General features: G+C 42.2%; 1 protein-coding gene across 1 annotated transcript in view; it reads left to right on the top strand.

The window, feature by feature from the left end:
- The window catches only part of TEX33 (testis expressed 33), a 69,675-nt gene that overhangs the window by 44,256 nt on the left and 7,383 nt on the right, over positions 1-18,036 (top strand). The window contains exons 2-4 of the mRNA XM_044679123.1: positions 1,357-1,411; positions 3,218-3,708; positions 4,077-4,218. Of these exons, the coding sequence (XP_044535058.1) occupies positions 1,357-1,411; positions 3,218-3,708; positions 4,077-4,218 (688 nt within the window). The remainder of the gene's footprint in view (positions 1-1,356; positions 1,412-3,217; positions 3,709-4,076; positions 4,219-18,036) is intronic.

Consider the following 18,036-nt stretch of genomic DNA (forward strand, 5'->3'; position numbering starts at 1 on the left):
CAAAAACTTGGAATTCTTCAATTTTGTTGAATGCCCATACTTTCCCCTGAAAGTATATGGTTAGTTTCGCTGGGTAGTTGATCCGTGGTTGCAGGCCCAGCTCTCTTGCCTTTCTGAATATTGTATTCCAAGCCTTGCGTTCTTTTAGTGTTGAGGCTGCCAGATCCTGTGTGATCCTTATTGGTGCTCCTTGATATTTGAATTGTCTCTTTTTGGCTTCTTGTAAGATTTTTTCTTTGACTCGAAAGCTCTTCAATTTCGCTATTATATTTCTGGGTGTTGACTTTTCTGGGTCCAGTTTAGAGGGTGTTCTATGGATCCTTTCAATGTCTATATTGCCCTCTTGTTGTAGAACTTCAGGGCAATTTTGCTGAATAATTTCTTTGAGTATGGGAGAGCCAATTAATATTGACGTTCAGACATGGAGGGAAGTAGAGGCAGTAGAGCTGTTGGGAACCAAAAGGCAGCAGTGTCTCTTCCACTCTGAGGCCATGGAGGGCAGGGGGTCTTAAAGCAAGAAGAGCCCAGACTTCTGGGCTAGCATTCCTAAGGCAGAAGGTGTGCTGCGATTCTTGAGCAGAGGGGAGAACAAGAGAGGAAGGGGAGGATTCTGCGCTAAAGAAGGGAAGTTCTAAGGGCTGGCTTACTTGTTTGGCACTTTGGAGGGGGCTGAATTTGGGTTTCTCTATGGAGTAGAAAGTACTTAGGAGAGGTCAGGGCAGAGATCCTAGAGACAGTACTTACTAGTTATTTAGCCACTTCCCTTTTCTCATCTGAAAATGGGGAATAGCAGTTATCTAAACAGTGTTGCTGTGAAGTGTCTTAGAAACTTGAAGGTTAGAGGAAATGAGCATGGATTAAACACCTACAGTTTGCCATGCACTGTGCTAAACCACTCTATAAATATTATCTCATTTGATTCTCACAATTGGGAGGTAAGTGCTATATATTATTATCCCCATTTTATACAACCGAGGCTGACAGAGGCCAAATAGCTTATTTACCCAGGGTCAAACAGCTTCAAAAATGTTTGAGGCTTACAGGCAAGCTAGCTGGCTTAGTCAGGATGTTCTGGGTAGTAAGAAATATGGCATCAGATGCTTTCTAGCTATGTGATCTTGAACGAGTCACTTAACCCTTATTGCTTAACCCTTGCATTCTTCTGCCCCAAAACCAATTCTGAGTATTGATTCTAATACCAGATGGTAAAGGTTTTAAGGGGAAAATGGTGTCTGAGGTTAGACTTGAACTCAGATCTGCCTGATTCCCAGGCACAATGCTCTATCCATTGCTCCTCCTAATTGCCATAGAAATGTGGATTATTTATATAGGTTTGTAATTTTCTGTTATTGGCAGGATTTGGAACTGGATCTACAGGACGAAGAGAAAGAAGAGACAGGCCTATTTCCAGGTAGGAGACAGAGGAAAGAGGGCAGGAACAAGCAAATTCCTGCTGGGAGAGCTTCTGGGAACACTCTAGGGCTCCCCTACCCTATAGCCAGCCTGAGAAGTGTCCTTATTTTTGCCTTTAACTATATAAGTCAGTCTTTTCTTCTTTACCATGAGCCTGCTATACCCCCAAACAAGATGGCCCTAGATCATTAAAGGGGATCATTGGCCAACTAGATGAGGCAGTCAGAGCTAGGGCCTACTGACGCTCTATGCTGAGGACATGGGTCTGAACCCCTGGTGAACCAGGTAGAGTCTACTCATTCAACAATCAGGCACCCCATTTATAAATTCACTGTGTTAGGTGTTTGGGACAAAAAAACAAAAGTGAAGCAAGCCTACCCTTACGTCCTACTAAGAGAAGGCAGCATATTCGTTGATAAGTAAGCCCTTAGGGCAGTGATGGGCAAACTACGGCCCTTGGGCCAGATACAGCCCCCTGAAATGTTCTATCCTGCAGTGCAACATTATTTCTAATCTGACAAATACAGTGAGTAGGACACAATACAATGAAACTTGGAAAGAGTTGCCTTAGAAACAGACTGACAGATAAGCATTTCCTTTCCTTTGGTCCCCTCTTTAAAAAGTTTGCCCATCACTGCCTTAGGGGAATAATGTAGGGCTTTGTATTGAAGGACTTTGGGATGGCACAGTTATCTCTTGCTGCCATCATGGGTCTAAGGGATTGCAGCAGCATCTTAAATTTCCACCCAAGACCTTCAACCCAACATGACCTACCAGAAATAGTCATGGAACTTAGTATAGATGTATATACAAAATAAAGAATTCTCCTTACTTCACTCATGTCCTCCCAAGGTGGGGAGGTTACTTTCGGGGAGGGGGGGAGAGGATTGATTTACTGTAAGAGATTGCTTGGACACTCTGGGAGAATTCAAATCTGAAGACATGAAAATTGAACCACTACCTTGTTCCCCAGGCAAAGGATTTAGTTAGCAGGTTCCCAGCTAATTGTACAAGTCTTATGACTGGTTCCCTCCCAAAGACAGGACCAGCCAGGATGGAGAAAGAGAGATTTCAGGCTATTGTTTCCTCACCTCTACCTGTTGTATAGCCCAAGGCTGAGTGCGTAGGATGTTGCTCAATAAATATTTCTCCTATTGGATCATGCCAGAAGTTAGATGGTTGAGAGGCCATGGGAATTCAGTAGAAGATGTGATGACTAGAAAGAAATCTAATCCAGACTCTGTCAGTTTAGTACCTGCATGACCCTTGGGCAAGTCATCATCTTATCACCTGACACATAGTAGCATGAAGGCATAAACAAAAGAATAAATCAAAAGTTGCAGAGGCAGATTTGGGGCAGATATAAGGAAAAACTTCCTACCCCTTGCATCAGTATGTGGAATGAGCTCACCCTTAGAGGAAATCTTCTAACAGAAGTTGGTGAGATTGTAGAGGAGATTTCTCCTCAGGTTGAAGGTTGGGCTAAATGGTCATTGAGACCAGACCACCTCAGACATTCTGAGATTCCTTTACTCTGATTGTGGTTTTCTCCCTCTCTTTTCCCTTCTTTTTCTCTTCTCTCTTCTCATAATGCTTTTCCCCTTTTCTCTTTCTCCTATTTTTCTTTTGCTACTCTTTTCTCACTCCTCTCCCTTTTTCCCCTCATCTGTTCTCTTTCTGTCTTTTCTATTTTTATCTATTCTCCTCTCTCTCTCCCCTCTTCTTTCTCTCTCTCCCCTCTTATCTCTCTTTTTCTCCTCTTTATCTGTTTCTGTCTTTGTGCCTACTGCCCATTTATCTATAGGTATGGCTCGTGGGTCCAGGCCTCCATCAAACATTCAAAGATTGTCCCAGAGAGACAATGACCGTCAGAGCTGGAGAGGACCCAAGACTGCTTCGGACCAATCCCATCCCAAGAGCCACTCACCGCTTCCCATAGGACCTCTCCCGACTAGAGAAACCAGTCTGAAAAGTACTAGCCGAATGGGGACGACCCAATCTGGGGAGCCAAGGTTGAGCTCAGGGTCACCTGAAGGGAGGGATATCTGCAGTCGAGGGGTAGTGACCCCTAGGAAATGTGGGTCAAGAAGTTCCTCTCGGTCAAGCAGAAACTCAAGGGAGGAGCTGCATTCTTCCAAGGGAGCAGAGGATATCAGGGTCGTCAAGGATGAAGGGGATGACTGTGTTATCACCAATAACCAGACTATTTCTGGGAAAGGTGTCAGCTGCATCCCCAACAATATTCGGCACAAGTTTGGGAGCAGTACAGTGGATCAGCTGGTGACTGAGGAGCAGGTATCATCTCTAGGGCGGTCTTTGTCCTGGGCAGGGGTGAATGGGGAGGGTCAAAGATCCATCATGTGGGATGGTAAGCAGGGGACTGGACCTACTTTTTAAAGCTTAAGTGGCCCTTGGGAGGCAAGGCATGTCAGAATTGAGAGAGGCCTTAGAACAAAAGATGTCAAAACTGGGAGGGGATCTAGAACATGGAACTTCAGGACTAGGAGAAACTTTAGAAAAAATAAAAATGTCAGGGGCTGGGAGGGGCCTTAGGACAAGAAATTCCTGAACCTTTGAGAATGTCAGAGCTGGGAGAGACATGAGAATGGAAGGAGTTAATGGGAAGATGCAGGGCATGACACTCTGAGCTACCCTCATCCCAGGCTCGAAGGGCTATATATGAAGTGATTGAGGGACAGAAGCGGGTGAGCAACCGTGTAAGCAAGACTCGGAATCCGATGGAATCCTCAGCGTTTGCAGATTATTATGAACTGGGCTACAATATGAGATCCAACATATTCCAAGGTCAGAGGGTGGTCATAACTGGGGTGAGGAAAGAAGCCAGTGGGGTGAGGGTAGGGGGAGGGAGAAGGAAAATGGAAGCCATAGCATATTCCTAAATATTCATTTTCTCTAAAAGTCATTGTCATGTTGATGTGGACCACAGAAGCACTTTGATCTGTGATCTCCTGACCCCAGGTTCTCATGGAGGAGAATGACCAATTCAATTGAAAGACCACTGACCCCAAAGTGGCAAGACATGTGTTCTAGTCACAGTTCTGGCACTAGCTTTATAGTGGGACGTTGGGCAAGTCACCTCTCTTGGCAGCAAGTGGTTTCTTCCACTGCATAGTTAGCAATTATATTGAAAAATGTTCCTAGAGACTTTAAAAATGGGTTTGTGAAATGTTTCCTAGCAAAGGCACTCTCAGTGCTCAGAAATGTCTACATTTCAACTCTTCCCCAAGTTTCTCCCTTTCCCTGAATGTCTTTCTTATTTCTCAATACCTGCTAGTTCCCCAGTCACTGGTCCCTGTCCCCCTAAGCCACCCAAAATATAGCCATATTGAGGCTAGAGAGAGTGGAGTGCCATATGACAAAGAATTTAGGCATTTTACCTGTCCTCAAAACTCTCTCAGACTGTACCTCATCTGTAAAATTAGGGGATTGGACAAAATGATTCCTCAGAGTTCCTCCTACCTCTAATATTCCATATTCTAAGATCCCTCCTATCCCTCTAAGCTCTAATATTCTCTAGTCTAAAAACACCCTGAAATCCCATGTTCTAAGCTGCCTCCCACCTCTGTACTCTCTGTTCTAAGTGCCCTCTAAGCACTGATATTCCAGTCTCTAAGGACCCTCCTAGCTCGAACATTCTATGTTCTTTATTCATTCATTTATTTATTTATTTTAGAAAAAATGTTCCATGGTTACATGCTTCATGTTTTTACTTTTCCCCTTCACCCGAACATTCTATGTTCTAACAATTGAGTTTATTAGTCACTGGTAGCATGCATGGATATCATGGTGGAATAGACAGAGAGCATGCCTCAGAATCAGGAAGAACTGAGCTCAAATTCTCCCTCTAACTCATATTTGGCCAGGTAACCCTGAAGAAGTCACTTTAACCTCTGTGTCCTACAAACTTTCTAAATTTTGGAGAGGGTACCATGACCTACTTGGGCACTGCCTATCATCTAGACCAGTGATGGTGAACCTTTTAGAAACTGAGTACCCAAACTGCAATCCTAATGATGCATGTGAGCCCCCAGCCATACCTCAGACAGGGGAGGGAGGAAGTGGTCCCATTGGGCTGCTGGGCAGAGAGGATGAAGCATGTGAGAAATATTCTTAGGTGTGGTGGAGAGGGGGAGAGGAACTTTCCCCCCACCCCACCCCACCCTGGCACAGGTGCCATAGATTTGCCAACACAGATTTAGACTGGTGATGATTTCACATATCTGTTTTGAAAAAAATCCAAGCCACTGTATATGTCAGATCCTTGGAAGTCCTTAGTAGGTGGGTGGGCTCAAGCACAGCAGCTCAGGGGGATTTCAGAGGATCACCCACCCAAGGGCTCTACCCAGCACAATAGTTTCTCTGCTCTAGAATCAACTATGGCCTTGGCCACCCTGTCCTTAGACTTCTGACCTTGTCCTGTATCTGATGCTTTTTCTTCTTTTGTTTCACCTCCTTGGTTCTTTTATTTGATCGCGTTCGGCTTCGGTGATTCTTAAACACTCAGCTTCAAGGGCCCGTGTGTCCGAGTTACCACTCCTCCAGCAGCGCCACTCTGAAAATCTTGCTGAGGGGAAAAAACTGGGCTTTTGGTTACCAGGCCGCACCTATTTACCTGAAATTCCCTCAAACTATGTAAGCCCCACAGAATTTGGCAGGCATCGATGGCCTCTCTTGCCATTTTAACTCTTGAATTTCATCTTTCTTCCCTTGTCCTAGATTATAATAGAATATAATATAGAATATAAGGGCTTATAAATCACTGTGTCTGCTGTTTCAAAATGTTCTATCTTCCTCACTGTCAGTCGTTCCAGCTTATAGCTATTAATGGAGCCTGTGTCTAATCTCCCCAGAAATAGGAAAAATATTCCTAATTTTCTCTTCACCCTCCCTTCTCCCTCCAGCCAATCACCACACACAAACACCTACCAAACTTCTTGAAGGTAGAGATTAGTTAATTGGTGTTTGTTTTTTTCTTTTTTTTTTTGGTTTGGGGTATTTTCAGAGCTTGGGGGGGGGCAGTAAGGTCTCCTTTGCCTATAATAGGTGCTTAATCAATTGAGTTGAATGACCATGGGCTGGGAGAACAGATAACCAACCTTGTTAGTAGTGTATGTAAAATTTGAAATAGTCTCCTAGAAAAACTTAGGAGCTAAAGCAGGGAGAAGAAGAGTTAGACAGAGTTAGGATGGGACAAGGAGAGGTACAGGTTAAAAACAAGAAATTAGCCTGAGAAGTATGGTAAGACCTCGAATTAGGGCTAACACTTGGGATAGCTAATCTCTACTCGGGTATTCTTTTTTTGGTGAAGGGGAATTTAGTACCTATTTCAAAGGGTTGTAAGGATAAAATGAATACTAGTTATTATTATTATCATTCTCACTGATCCCTGTTAATTGCTAATTTCACCTTTGCTATGAGGGCACCACTTTCACCTCCCACACTCTCTAGTTAACTCTGTTGCTACTACCCAAGAATAGGAAAGTTGCTCTATCAAAGACTCATGAGCCTGGTTGCCAACCTTGACCACTGCCTTTCCTGACCTCCCTCTTCCCTGATTAGATTGTAAGCTTCTTGAGGGCAGGAGTTGTTTTGTTTTTGACTTTGTAGCCCCAGAGCCTAGCACACAGTAGGCACTTAATAAATACATATTGACTGGGTTGCTTGATCTTGTGTCCTTAGTTCTAGCGCCAATGGCTTGTACAAGAGTACAGCCAAATGTACAGTAACTTGGACATCTCTCAGCCTGTTGCATGCTCACATTCTTTTGTTTATGGCATTAAACAGGTTCCTCATTATAGGGGCTTCCCTTGAAGGATCTGATCTGAGGGTTCTGCCTAACCTCCCCTTCTTTCCCCTTCCCCCAGTCCTTACTTCTCATGGAGAATCACAAAATCTCAGAGTTGGAAGGCATATCAGTGGGGCCAACGAGTCACCTGAATAAGCTTCTCCTCTGTGACATCTTAACAAAGGATCAACCAACCTCTGCTGGAAGACCTCCAGGGAAGGGAAGCCCATCATGCCCTAGGGCAGTCTGTTCTAATTTGGAACAGCACCATTTATTTGAGATTTCTTCCTCACATGAAGCTGAAATCTCTATATACCTCCCCCTGTTCTGTTGCTCTTGATTCTGTTTTCTGGGGCCAAGAAGAAATCTCATCAGTCTTTCACATAATGGCCATTCAGATGTTTGGAGACAATGATGGGGCCTCCCTTCCCTCTCTGCAATCCCTTCCCCCTCTCTGCCCCTTACATTCTTCTTATCTTCAAACATACCCGTTTTTTTTTTCAAGATTTGTGTCTGTATAACACAGATATGCCAGTCCCCTGTCTGTCCTGAGTTCTTTCCTCTGGCTAGGCCCAGTGTCCTTCCTAAAATATGTCCCACAGACCTGAATTTCACTACTCCAGCCATGGTTTTGAATACGTTCCTCTTTTAATTAGCAATAATCACACCTTGGATAAACTTCATTGGCTACGATACCACCACTGCACAAAACTACAATCCTCTTTTAAATATAGCCAAAAGTCATCAGAAGATTTAGTAGATAAGCTTCAGAGCAACTCAGCTCATCTTCCCCAAGAATGAAGTTTGGAGATCCCAGTTACTCAGCAAAGATTATCCATTTAAACCACTTGCCGAGAACAGGGTTGAGATGTTCATCGATGGATGGACCGGGTGCTCAGAGACATCCTTGAAACTGCAGACCTTTAAAATTCAATTCACTTTCAGCAAGCAACCAAAGGACTGAGCCTGTCCTGCATTCCAGGATGCAACTTGGCTATCGTTGGTATCAATGGGATCGAGCATAAGAGCCTGTTTGCAAACCCAATGGAATCCAACGGACAGAAGTCTGGCTGGGCAATCAGAGGACCTGCGTGCTTGTCCTGGTTTCACTTAAAACTTGCTATTGACCCAGGCAAGTCACTTCTCTCTGACCCACCTGTACGGTGAACAAGCTATAGGATACCATTTCTAAGGGTCTTTCAAAATAACATTCCATTTGCTAATATTCTGTGTTCTAAAGCCCTTCTAGCTCTGGCATTCCCTGTCCTAAGGCCCTTCACAGTTCTGACATTATTCTATTCTATTCTAGGGTCCCTCCCAATTCTAACGTTCCATATTCTAAGCTCCCTTCAGATTGGCAATAAAATATATTTGTTATATATTTAGATGTGGCATGTAAATATATAACATATAACATGATATAGAAACATGACAATATAGAAACTTGCAATGCATACAAATATATAATATACAAGCATATGAATGTATAATATGTAAAATATAGCATATATACAACTATGTAACATAATATATAAAGATATATAAAATGTGATAGAATACATAAACATAATATATAAATTCACATGTAAATATATAATGTGTATAATATATTAAAATATAACAAGTACAATATATAAGTATATTTAATATAACATATTTGCCTAATTACAAGACAAGAAAGAGACAAGAGAGATCTAGATTTAAATCCCACCCATGTTGCTTAATTGTGAAAACTTGAGAAAACAATGGGTCCTCTCCCTTTGGTCATCTGTAAAATAAAGACGTTAGACCACAGGATTTCTGAGGTTCAATTCAGCCCTGAATCTATGATCCCAGAATCCTATATCCAGGGCCAAGATAATTCACACCATTTGCAACAAGGTCCTGGGCCGTTTGGACATTCCAAATTCCAAGATGCTCTCCAGGTTGTAAAATGGGAAGAAATGATGAAGCCTAGAGAAGACACAGTCTACACTCTTTTCACTCATGTTTACTCACTGATTCTATTCAGAAGAGAGGTCATGTCAAGGGGGAAAAATCCTGTACTGGCTTTTAGACCTGGATTCAAGTCCTGGCTGGGACTCATGAGCTTTATGAGAGTGAATGTATATAAGGTAAGAGTAATGTGATAGAAAGCAGGAAGAGACAGGACAGACTTCACCTCTGCTGCTTCCTATGTGGCCTTAGGCAGTTGCTTAAAATTGCATAAACCCTACCTTCAATTTCCTCATCTGTCTTAATGGGAGGAGGGGAGAGATTGGACTGCATCTCTTCTGGCTCAAAATATCTAAAATTATGACTCACCAGGACCCCTCCCTTCAAGCTCTGCATCTTGCGATCCATCCAAATAACCTGGGTTCAAATCTTACCATCAACACTTGGTAGGCTTGCCTTTGTTAAGTCTTAGTTTTCTCATCTGTAAAATGTTGGTCATAATCTTTGGTTCACCTATCTGTCTCACAGGGTTATCATCAAGTGAGAAGCATGTAAGTCAATCGGCAGGACCCTGATGTGTACCTTGTTTTATATCCTGGATCCCTTGGGCAGTCCATCTGATGAAGTCTGTGAACCTCTTCTCAGAGACCTTTTTAAATACACAACAATAGGATTCAAAGGAAAGCAATCATACTGAAGTATGGGTATCAAAAATGTGTTTCAAAAACAAGATCTCAGACCCTAGGATGGCATCTCTTCCTGAAAGTTTTTGTAAGCTTTAGTGTTCAAATATTTGCTCTTCTATTTAAATCTATTATATATGCATCCTATTATATATGCATCATATATAATAGAATTAAATATAATATATTCTATTTTAAATATATTCTCTCAAAGTCATCAAATATTTGCTAAGTCTCTCCTACCCAAAGGGTTCTTTAGTGGGCCCTGAGGCCACAAGAATGAAAGACATCACAATCTCTGCCCTTGGACATGGAAAGGCAGAGGGAAGAAGGGGCTATGTATGGTTTCTCGTCCCTACCTGAGCAGTGTACTCCCTTGCCAGGCCCTTGGACTAACACCTGCCAGTGTCTCTTGGACATCATGCCTTCCTCCTAGAGTCATCTTCTTTCTCATGCATACTTTCCCCTCACACTAGCTACTACTGACTGTGAACAAGTCATTGCCTCTCTCTCAGCTTCAATTTCCTCCTACAGAAAATGAACAGATTGGGCTTGACTGATCCCTAAGGTTCCTTGCAGCTCTAATATTTCAACTTAAGTCAATACAAGAAGCATTTATTAAATAAATGCCTTTTACGTGCCAGGCATTATGTTGAGTGCTGAGGATAGAAAAGAAAGAAGAAAAAAATAGATTAGCTGACTACATGTGGGGATCATCCTCAGGTGGGATGCCCAGGATTGACTTTGGAGCAGCCATTGGACCTTCTCTCATGGTAGACTTGGCCGTAGTTCTTCCCAGCCCCTCTCCTCTTTTGCTCTCCTTTTCCACTGTGCCCACAGGAACCCTCAAATATTGTTAATAAACTCCTTTCCTTTTCCCCATCTTAGGCCTATTCCTCTTTTGTTCCTTCCATCTTCTGATGCCCACTGAGGTCTGGTTTTGTTCTGAAAACCCTACATCTCTTGGCACCCTTTCAAGGCTGGCTATCCATTCTCTCACACCCTCTGGCACCCAGTGACAAGTGGAGGAGGGGTGCTCTTCACTGTCACCCTTGCTGATACTGACCGCCTTGCTATTCCTCAAATGGCTGTTCCCATGCCTGGAATGGTCACTCTTACTGGCCACCTTCTTTAAGAGATCTCTCTCCAGCCCTGTCACACTTCTACTTTCTTTCTTCGAGATTGCCTCCCATTGGCCCTATCTAAATCTTGTTTATCCATAGTTGTTTGCACATTCCCTTGTTCATTAGATTGTGGTCCCCACAGTACCTGGCATATATGCCTATTGACAGACTGATTGATTTGCCAGGGAGATATAGGGGTTTTAATTGGGATAATAAAATCCGAGATCTAGGACTGGAAAAAAATGTAAGAAGTTCTTGGCCCAAACCTCGTATTTATAGAAGAAAAAACTGAGGTCTAAAGGGTTCTCAATAGGGTCACACATCTAGGAAGAAATAAGATTTAGTGGGGAAGCGAGGTGGCTTAGTGGGTTAAGTTAGCCAGGCCTGGAGATGGGAGGTCCTGGGTTCAAATCTGGCCTCAGACTCTTCCTAATTGTGTGACCCTGGGCAAGTCACTTACCCCTGAATGCCTAGCCCTTACCACTCTTTGCCATGGAAACAATATGTAGTATTGATTCTAAGATGGAAAATAAGGATTTTAAAAAAGGCCCAGAGCCAAACCCAGGCTTGCTGACTCCAAATCCAGCATTCACTGAACCCAAATGCTGACTCTCCTTACTTTCAGTCCCTCAGGTTTCCCCAATCCCCAAGCATGCTGGTCAGTCAAGGAAGGGGGTCTTTAAGAGGGTCTTTAAGACAATTGGTGATGAAGACTGGCATGGCTGGATGCAGACAGTTTGGGCATTTACAGAAGATGGCAGCTTCTAGATGAAAGGTCTGAAGATATAGACTTTATTAAAGGGATTTAGAGTCAACTCTTCATTTAACAGATGAGTAAACTGAGGCCAGCTAGGCAAGTAGGAGGCTCGGGAGATAGAACTCTGGGTTCAAATGCAGTTTCAGATTATTTCTAGTTGTGTGACACTGGGCAAGTCACTTAACTCTGCTTGCCTCCATTTCCTCATCTGCAAAATGGACTGGAGAAGGAAATGGCAAACCACTCCAGTATTCCTACCAAGAAAACCCCAAATGGGGTCACAAAGAGTCAGATTCAACTGAATCCCAACAACTGAGGTTAAGGAAGGATAAGTGGTAGAGGTGGGACTTTAATTCAGGTCTGGTGATTCTAATTTCAGTGTTCTCCCCACTATCCTACACTACCTTCCTCTTTGACCTTTTCCAGGCAGGCAGCTAAATCTCAATTTTCTGGGGAGAAAAAACCCCTATGACTCAAGCCCTTTAGTTAGATGTGGTATTCTGTGCTTTCCTGGAAATGAGACTCTCTGTGTGTTTTATATGTGTCTGGTATAATAACTAGGACTGGACAAGCAGGGCTTTGCCCCAAGGGGTGAAACATAGAGGTCACTTACAGCACTTGTATTCCTCTACTAGCTTTGGGAAATGAAAGGAAACCCCCAACATCTCAGCATAGCAGTAAGTCAGCAAGAATAATGACTTAAGATTGGAAGCTACCAGGCAGACACGAGCTTCTCTCTCCCCTCCCTACATAAGGCAGCCTTCCCAGCAACACCGATGCCTCAACAAGGTGGCGTCCAATCTGCCTCATTTCTCTCCTCCCAACTGGTCACCCTTCTAGAGGGGTACTTAAGACTCTTCTTGGCCCTACCTGCTGAGTGAACCAGACCAGGCAGTGACAGTGGAGGGCATTGAAAGAAATAGAAATCATCCAAGCTTACCGGCTATAAAATCAGCCCACAACAGCCCTTGCCCTGATCACATTCTGTCCTCAGTCCTCAGTGTAAATTTTAAGCATCTATGGACAAAGATTTCTTTCTTTTACCCTTTAAGGCAGCCCCTTGGGATGTATTTTAACCTGATTCCCCTGGGATGCAAAAACTGGAGGGGAATATCTTTCAGGGTAATTTACCCTAAGCCAAGAGTCATTCCACTCCCCCAGCTAGGGTTCCATCATCCCCAACCCCAGCCACACCACAGGGACAGCCTGGGCAGAGTATAAAGAACACTGGTTTTAGAGTCAGAGAACTTGGGTTTAAATCCTGGCTCCACTGAGACTACATTTGTGACCTTGGACAAGTCATTCACACCTCTAGGAGTCAATCCCCTTCATCTATTAGGATGAGGGAATTGGATAAGATGACTTCTCCCAGTTCTGAATTTGTAGTTCTAGGAATGTCCCTGAGTCTTCACCCCATGATATGTCTTCATTTTAACCCTTCATTTTACCTATAAAGAAACTGATCGTGGAAGGCAGAGCCAGAAGGGGCTTTAAAGATGTCTAGTCAATTCTCTAGTTTACAGATGAGGTACAACGACTTACCCAGGATCAAACAGCTAGTCAATATATAAATTTGAACCCAGGTTTTCCTGGCTGTAATGTGCAATGCTTTATTCAAGACATCACAATTCTCTAGACCTTTTCCCAGCTAAATTCCTGGTAAAATGAATTGTTGGCACAGCTAGAATGGAGTAACTGAATTGTGTCACAAGATGGGGCATTTCTTAACAATGCTGATCTGGGTAGGATTTGTTGGAAAGGATGAGTTCAGGAGGAGATGGCCGGTCCACCATGAGCTTAAAGTTGTTGAAGGGAGCAGGGATTATTTTTTCATTTGATCTTTGTCTCCTCAACAGCTACTGTAGTGCCTTGCCACACAGTAGGTACTAACTAAATATCTGTTGTTGTTTGGTAGTTTCTGTCATGTTCCAACTCTTTGTGACCCCATTTGGGGTTTTCTTGGCAAATATAACCAGAGTTGTTTGACATTTCCTTCTTCAGCCCACTTTCATATGAGAAACTGAGGCAAATAGGATGAATTCGGTGACTTGCCCAGTGTCTCATAGTTAATATGTGTCTGAGGTTGGATCTGATCTCAGGAAGATGGGTCTTCCTGACTTAACACCAAGTACTCCACCACCTAGGTACCCATCCAAATATTTGCTAAATCTAATTGAACTAGGTGGAGCTGAATTAAAGTCCCTCTGGATGCCAAGTCTGTCCTATTTCCTCCCTTCCTCCCTCCTCAGTCCTATTTCTTGGGATTTAGGCTGCTTGTGCACCCATCCCATTTCCAGAAATAGGTCTAATCCCTAACCTCTATGTAGGCTTCTGGGACAAAAATGCCCATAAACTTATAAGCTTTCCTTTTCTCTCTCCCCACCCCCTTCCATTTTAGCAGGATTTGAGGGATGAGTGCTAAGGAAAACAGGAACATGGAGAGCCTGAGAGGATCTAGAATAAGCCTGAAGCAATGTGGTCTACTGCCTAGCCCTCTGGAAATTAATTTTTAAAAATTTTAATAGAAATTAATAGGAAAGATAAATGCACCTGTGGCCACCACCACCCCCCTGGATTGCTGCAGCACCCACCAGGGGGTGGTGTGCCCACTTTGGAAATCATTGAAGACAGTCAGAAGACCTGGGGTTTCACCAGGGCAAGTCAGGCTTCTTCTCTCCAACTTTGTCCTATCTGTAAACTGAAGAGAATGGACTCAGTGGAAGGGGATTCTTTACCTTTTCTATGTCTTGGACACTTTTAGCAGTATGGTGAAGTCTATGGAGCCCTTCCCCAAATCACTTCCTTTTAAATAATTTAAGGAAGTGCTAAATTTAAGTTACAGCTTGGTGAAAATACTTTCCCCCCTGTTCAAATTCATAGACCCTCTGAAATTTATCCACGGTCCCATTGGGAGTCTCAGATTAAGAACCCCTGGACTAGATCATTTCAAAAGTCTTTTCTAGTTCTAATTTCCATAATCTTATACTCTCCTTTGATCATCCCCAATACTCATTGACGAAGGCAATATTGGAATTATTATTCCCCCTTTCCCCATATGTCCCATTCTCAGCTACATCCAAAATGGATGGATCCACTATCCATCCCAGCAGGAACCATCTTCAGTACTCATTGTCTTATGAATCTAGATGGAAAGTATCTGGGAAATATTAAAAGGATAGAGATTAGGTTAAGTTCCTAGGGGCCCGAAGGCAAGCCCTATCTCTGTTTCAGTTATTGCTCGTTCCCTGAAATTCAATTTCTCCTACTGTGTTCCTCTCTTAAAAGCACCCAGAATTCATTTATTCTCTATTCAAGCTATGCCAAACTCAAAAAGAAAGAAGGCCATTAAATCACACTTGAGAATTCTTTTTGGCCTCAATATTGGGTTAGAAAACCACACATTAATATTTACGTTCTATTGTATTTTTATTTATTTTGTTAAATATTTCCCAATTACATTTTCATCTTGTACTGGCTGGCACTGGGTGGGGGAGTATTAGAGTGCATGTGTCTGGTGGGTAGCATGTTTGTCACCTCTAGTCCAATCTTTAGTGGTAGCAAAATGCAGATCAGCCTCTGACTTAATCCCTTTTGTACTATTCCTAAAGTGAACTGCCTGAACTGAGTTTCCAAACACTTTCACCCTCTCTTGGGGTTAAGATGTCTCTGTCCCCTGTTCCAACATCTAGCAGACTTGCCATTTCTCAGGAATTTGAGTAATCTGAGCTAACTTTTTGTCTCGGGCTCATACCTTTTGGGATATAATTTTTTAAATAATTATTTGTATTTAATTAATTGAGTTAGAATATTTTTCCATGGTTACATGATTCATGTTTTTTCCATCCCCTCCTCCCACCAACCCCCTCCCCACAGCCAATGAGTAACTCTACTGGGTTTTACATATGTCACTGATCAAGACCTATTTCTATATTATTAATATTTGCTTTAGGGTGATCATTTAGTTTCTACATTCCCAATAATGTCCCCATTGACCTATGTGATCAAGCAGGTGTTTTTCTTCTGTATTTCTACTCCCATAGATGTAGATAGCATTCCTTCTCATAAGTCCCTCAGAATTGTCCTGGATTATTGCATTGCTGCTAGTAGAGAAGTCCATTACTTTAGATTGTGCCACAGTGTATCAGTCTCTGTGTATAAGGTTCTCCTGGTTCTGCTCCTTTCACTCTGCATCAATTCCTGGAGGTCTTTTCCAGTTCACATGGAATTCATTCAGTTCATTATTCCTTATAGCACAAGAGTATTCCATCACCAACAGATATCACAATTTATTCAGCCATTCCTCAGTTGAAGGGCATCCCCTCATTTTCCAATTTTTTGCCACCATGAAGAGCACAGCTATAAATATTTTTGTACAAGTCTTTTTCCTTATTACTTCTTTGGGTTATAAACCCAGTAGTGGTATGGCTGGATCAAAGGGCATACAATTTTTTAAAGCCTTTGAGCATAGTTCAAAATTTTTATCCAGAATGGTTGGATCAATTCACAGCTCCACCAACAATGCATTAATGTCTCAATTTTACCACATCCCCTCCAACATTTATTACTTTCCTTTGCTGTCATTTTAGCCAATCTTCTAGGTGTAAGGTGGTACCTCAGAGTTGTTTTGATTTGCATTTCTCTAATTATAAAAGATTTAGAACACTTTTTCATGTGCTTATTGATAGTTTTGATTTTTTAAATCTGAAAATTGCCTATTCATGTCCCTTATCCATTTATCAATTGGGGAATGGCTTGCTTTTTTGTACAATTGATATTTAGCTCCTTATAAATCTGAGCAATTAGACCTTTGTCAGACGTTTTGTTATAAAGATTTTTTTCCCAATTTGTTTCTTCCCTTCTACTTTTAATTGCATTGGTTTTGTTTGTACAAAACCTTTTTAACTTAATGTAATCAAAATTATTTATTTTACATTTTGTAATATTTTCTAACTCTTTCTTGGTCTTGGAGCAAGACTACTTTCCAAGTCCCCCCAGCTAATACTATGTGCTGCCCTCTCCACTCTATCTCTATACCCAAGGTCCACACTCTTCAGCCTCCTGAGGGTCTCAAGTCTAGCTGCTCTCAGAGGTAAGTCCCTGGTGTTCTTAGTCATCTTCCAAGAACTTAGAGATTGCCCCTCATTGCTCTGATTCTGTCATACTAGCTCTGACTCTGGCACTATAGGTGGGATGAGGGAGGGTTGATCAACTCAAATTCTGATGGGAGCTATTTCACCCCCTTATAGCATGGAAATGCCCAAATCCCATGTACTTCAATGCTGCACTCTACTGGAGAGCCCCTTAGTTCATCTGAACTTGAGTTTTTTGTTCTTTTGAGGCAACTCTGTATTTGTTGGTGGTGAGGAGAGGAAGAGTCCTACCTCTACACTGCAGCCATATTAACCCAGAAGTCTCCTTAGGGATATCTTGAAACCAGGTTGTTTTTTTTTTTTTTTTTATCATATTGGACCCTTCTTTCTGTCAGCCACCTTTGTCTCTAAGTCTCTAGATGCATTAGCTCTAAATAGCCAGTGGCTACCATTCTTTTTTTCTTTTTCTAAAATATCTTGTTGTCCTCCAATTGCATGTAAAAACAGTTTTCAAAATGTGATATTTTTAAAAATGAGTTATAAATTCTCTACCTTCTCTCTCCCTAAGGCAAGTGAATAATCTGATATAAGTTATAAATGGGCAATCACATGAAATATATTTTCATTTTAGTCAACCGTTGTGGAAGAATACATGAACAAAAAAGTGAAGAATGAAAAATAGTGTGTGTCTATCTCCATTCAGACTCTATCAATTCTTATTTTTAAATTTTTTTAACACTTATTAATATTCATTTTTAACATGGTTACATGATTTATGCTCCTACTTTCCCCTTCGGCCCCGCTCTCCCCCCACCCATGGCTGATGCACATTTCCACTGGTTTTAACATGTGTCCTTGATCAAGACCTATTTCTAAATTGTTGTTAATTGCATTGGTGTGGTAGTTTCGAGTCCACATCCCCAATCATGTCCTCCTCAGCCCATGCGTTCAAGCATTTGTTTTCCTTATATGTTTTCTCTCCTGCAGTCCTTCCTCTGAATGTGGATAGCATTCTTTTCCATAAATCCCTCAGAGCTGTCCTGTGTCATTGCTTTCTGCTGGTACATAAATCCATTATATTCGATTTTACCACAGTATATCAGTCTCTGTGTACAGTGTTCTTCTGGCTCTGCTCCTTTCGCTCTGCATCAGTTCCTGGAGGTCTCTCCAGTTCACCTGGAACTCCTCCAGTTTATTATTCCTTTTAGCACAATAGTATTCCATCACC

The sequence above is a fragment of the Gracilinanus agilis genome, chromosome 5, assembly GCF_016433145.1.
Source record: "Gracilinanus agilis isolate LMUSP501 chromosome 5, AgileGrace, whole genome shotgun sequence".
Classification (NCBI taxonomy): Eukaryota; Metazoa; Chordata; class Mammalia; order Didelphimorphia; family Didelphidae; genus Gracilinanus; species Gracilinanus agilis.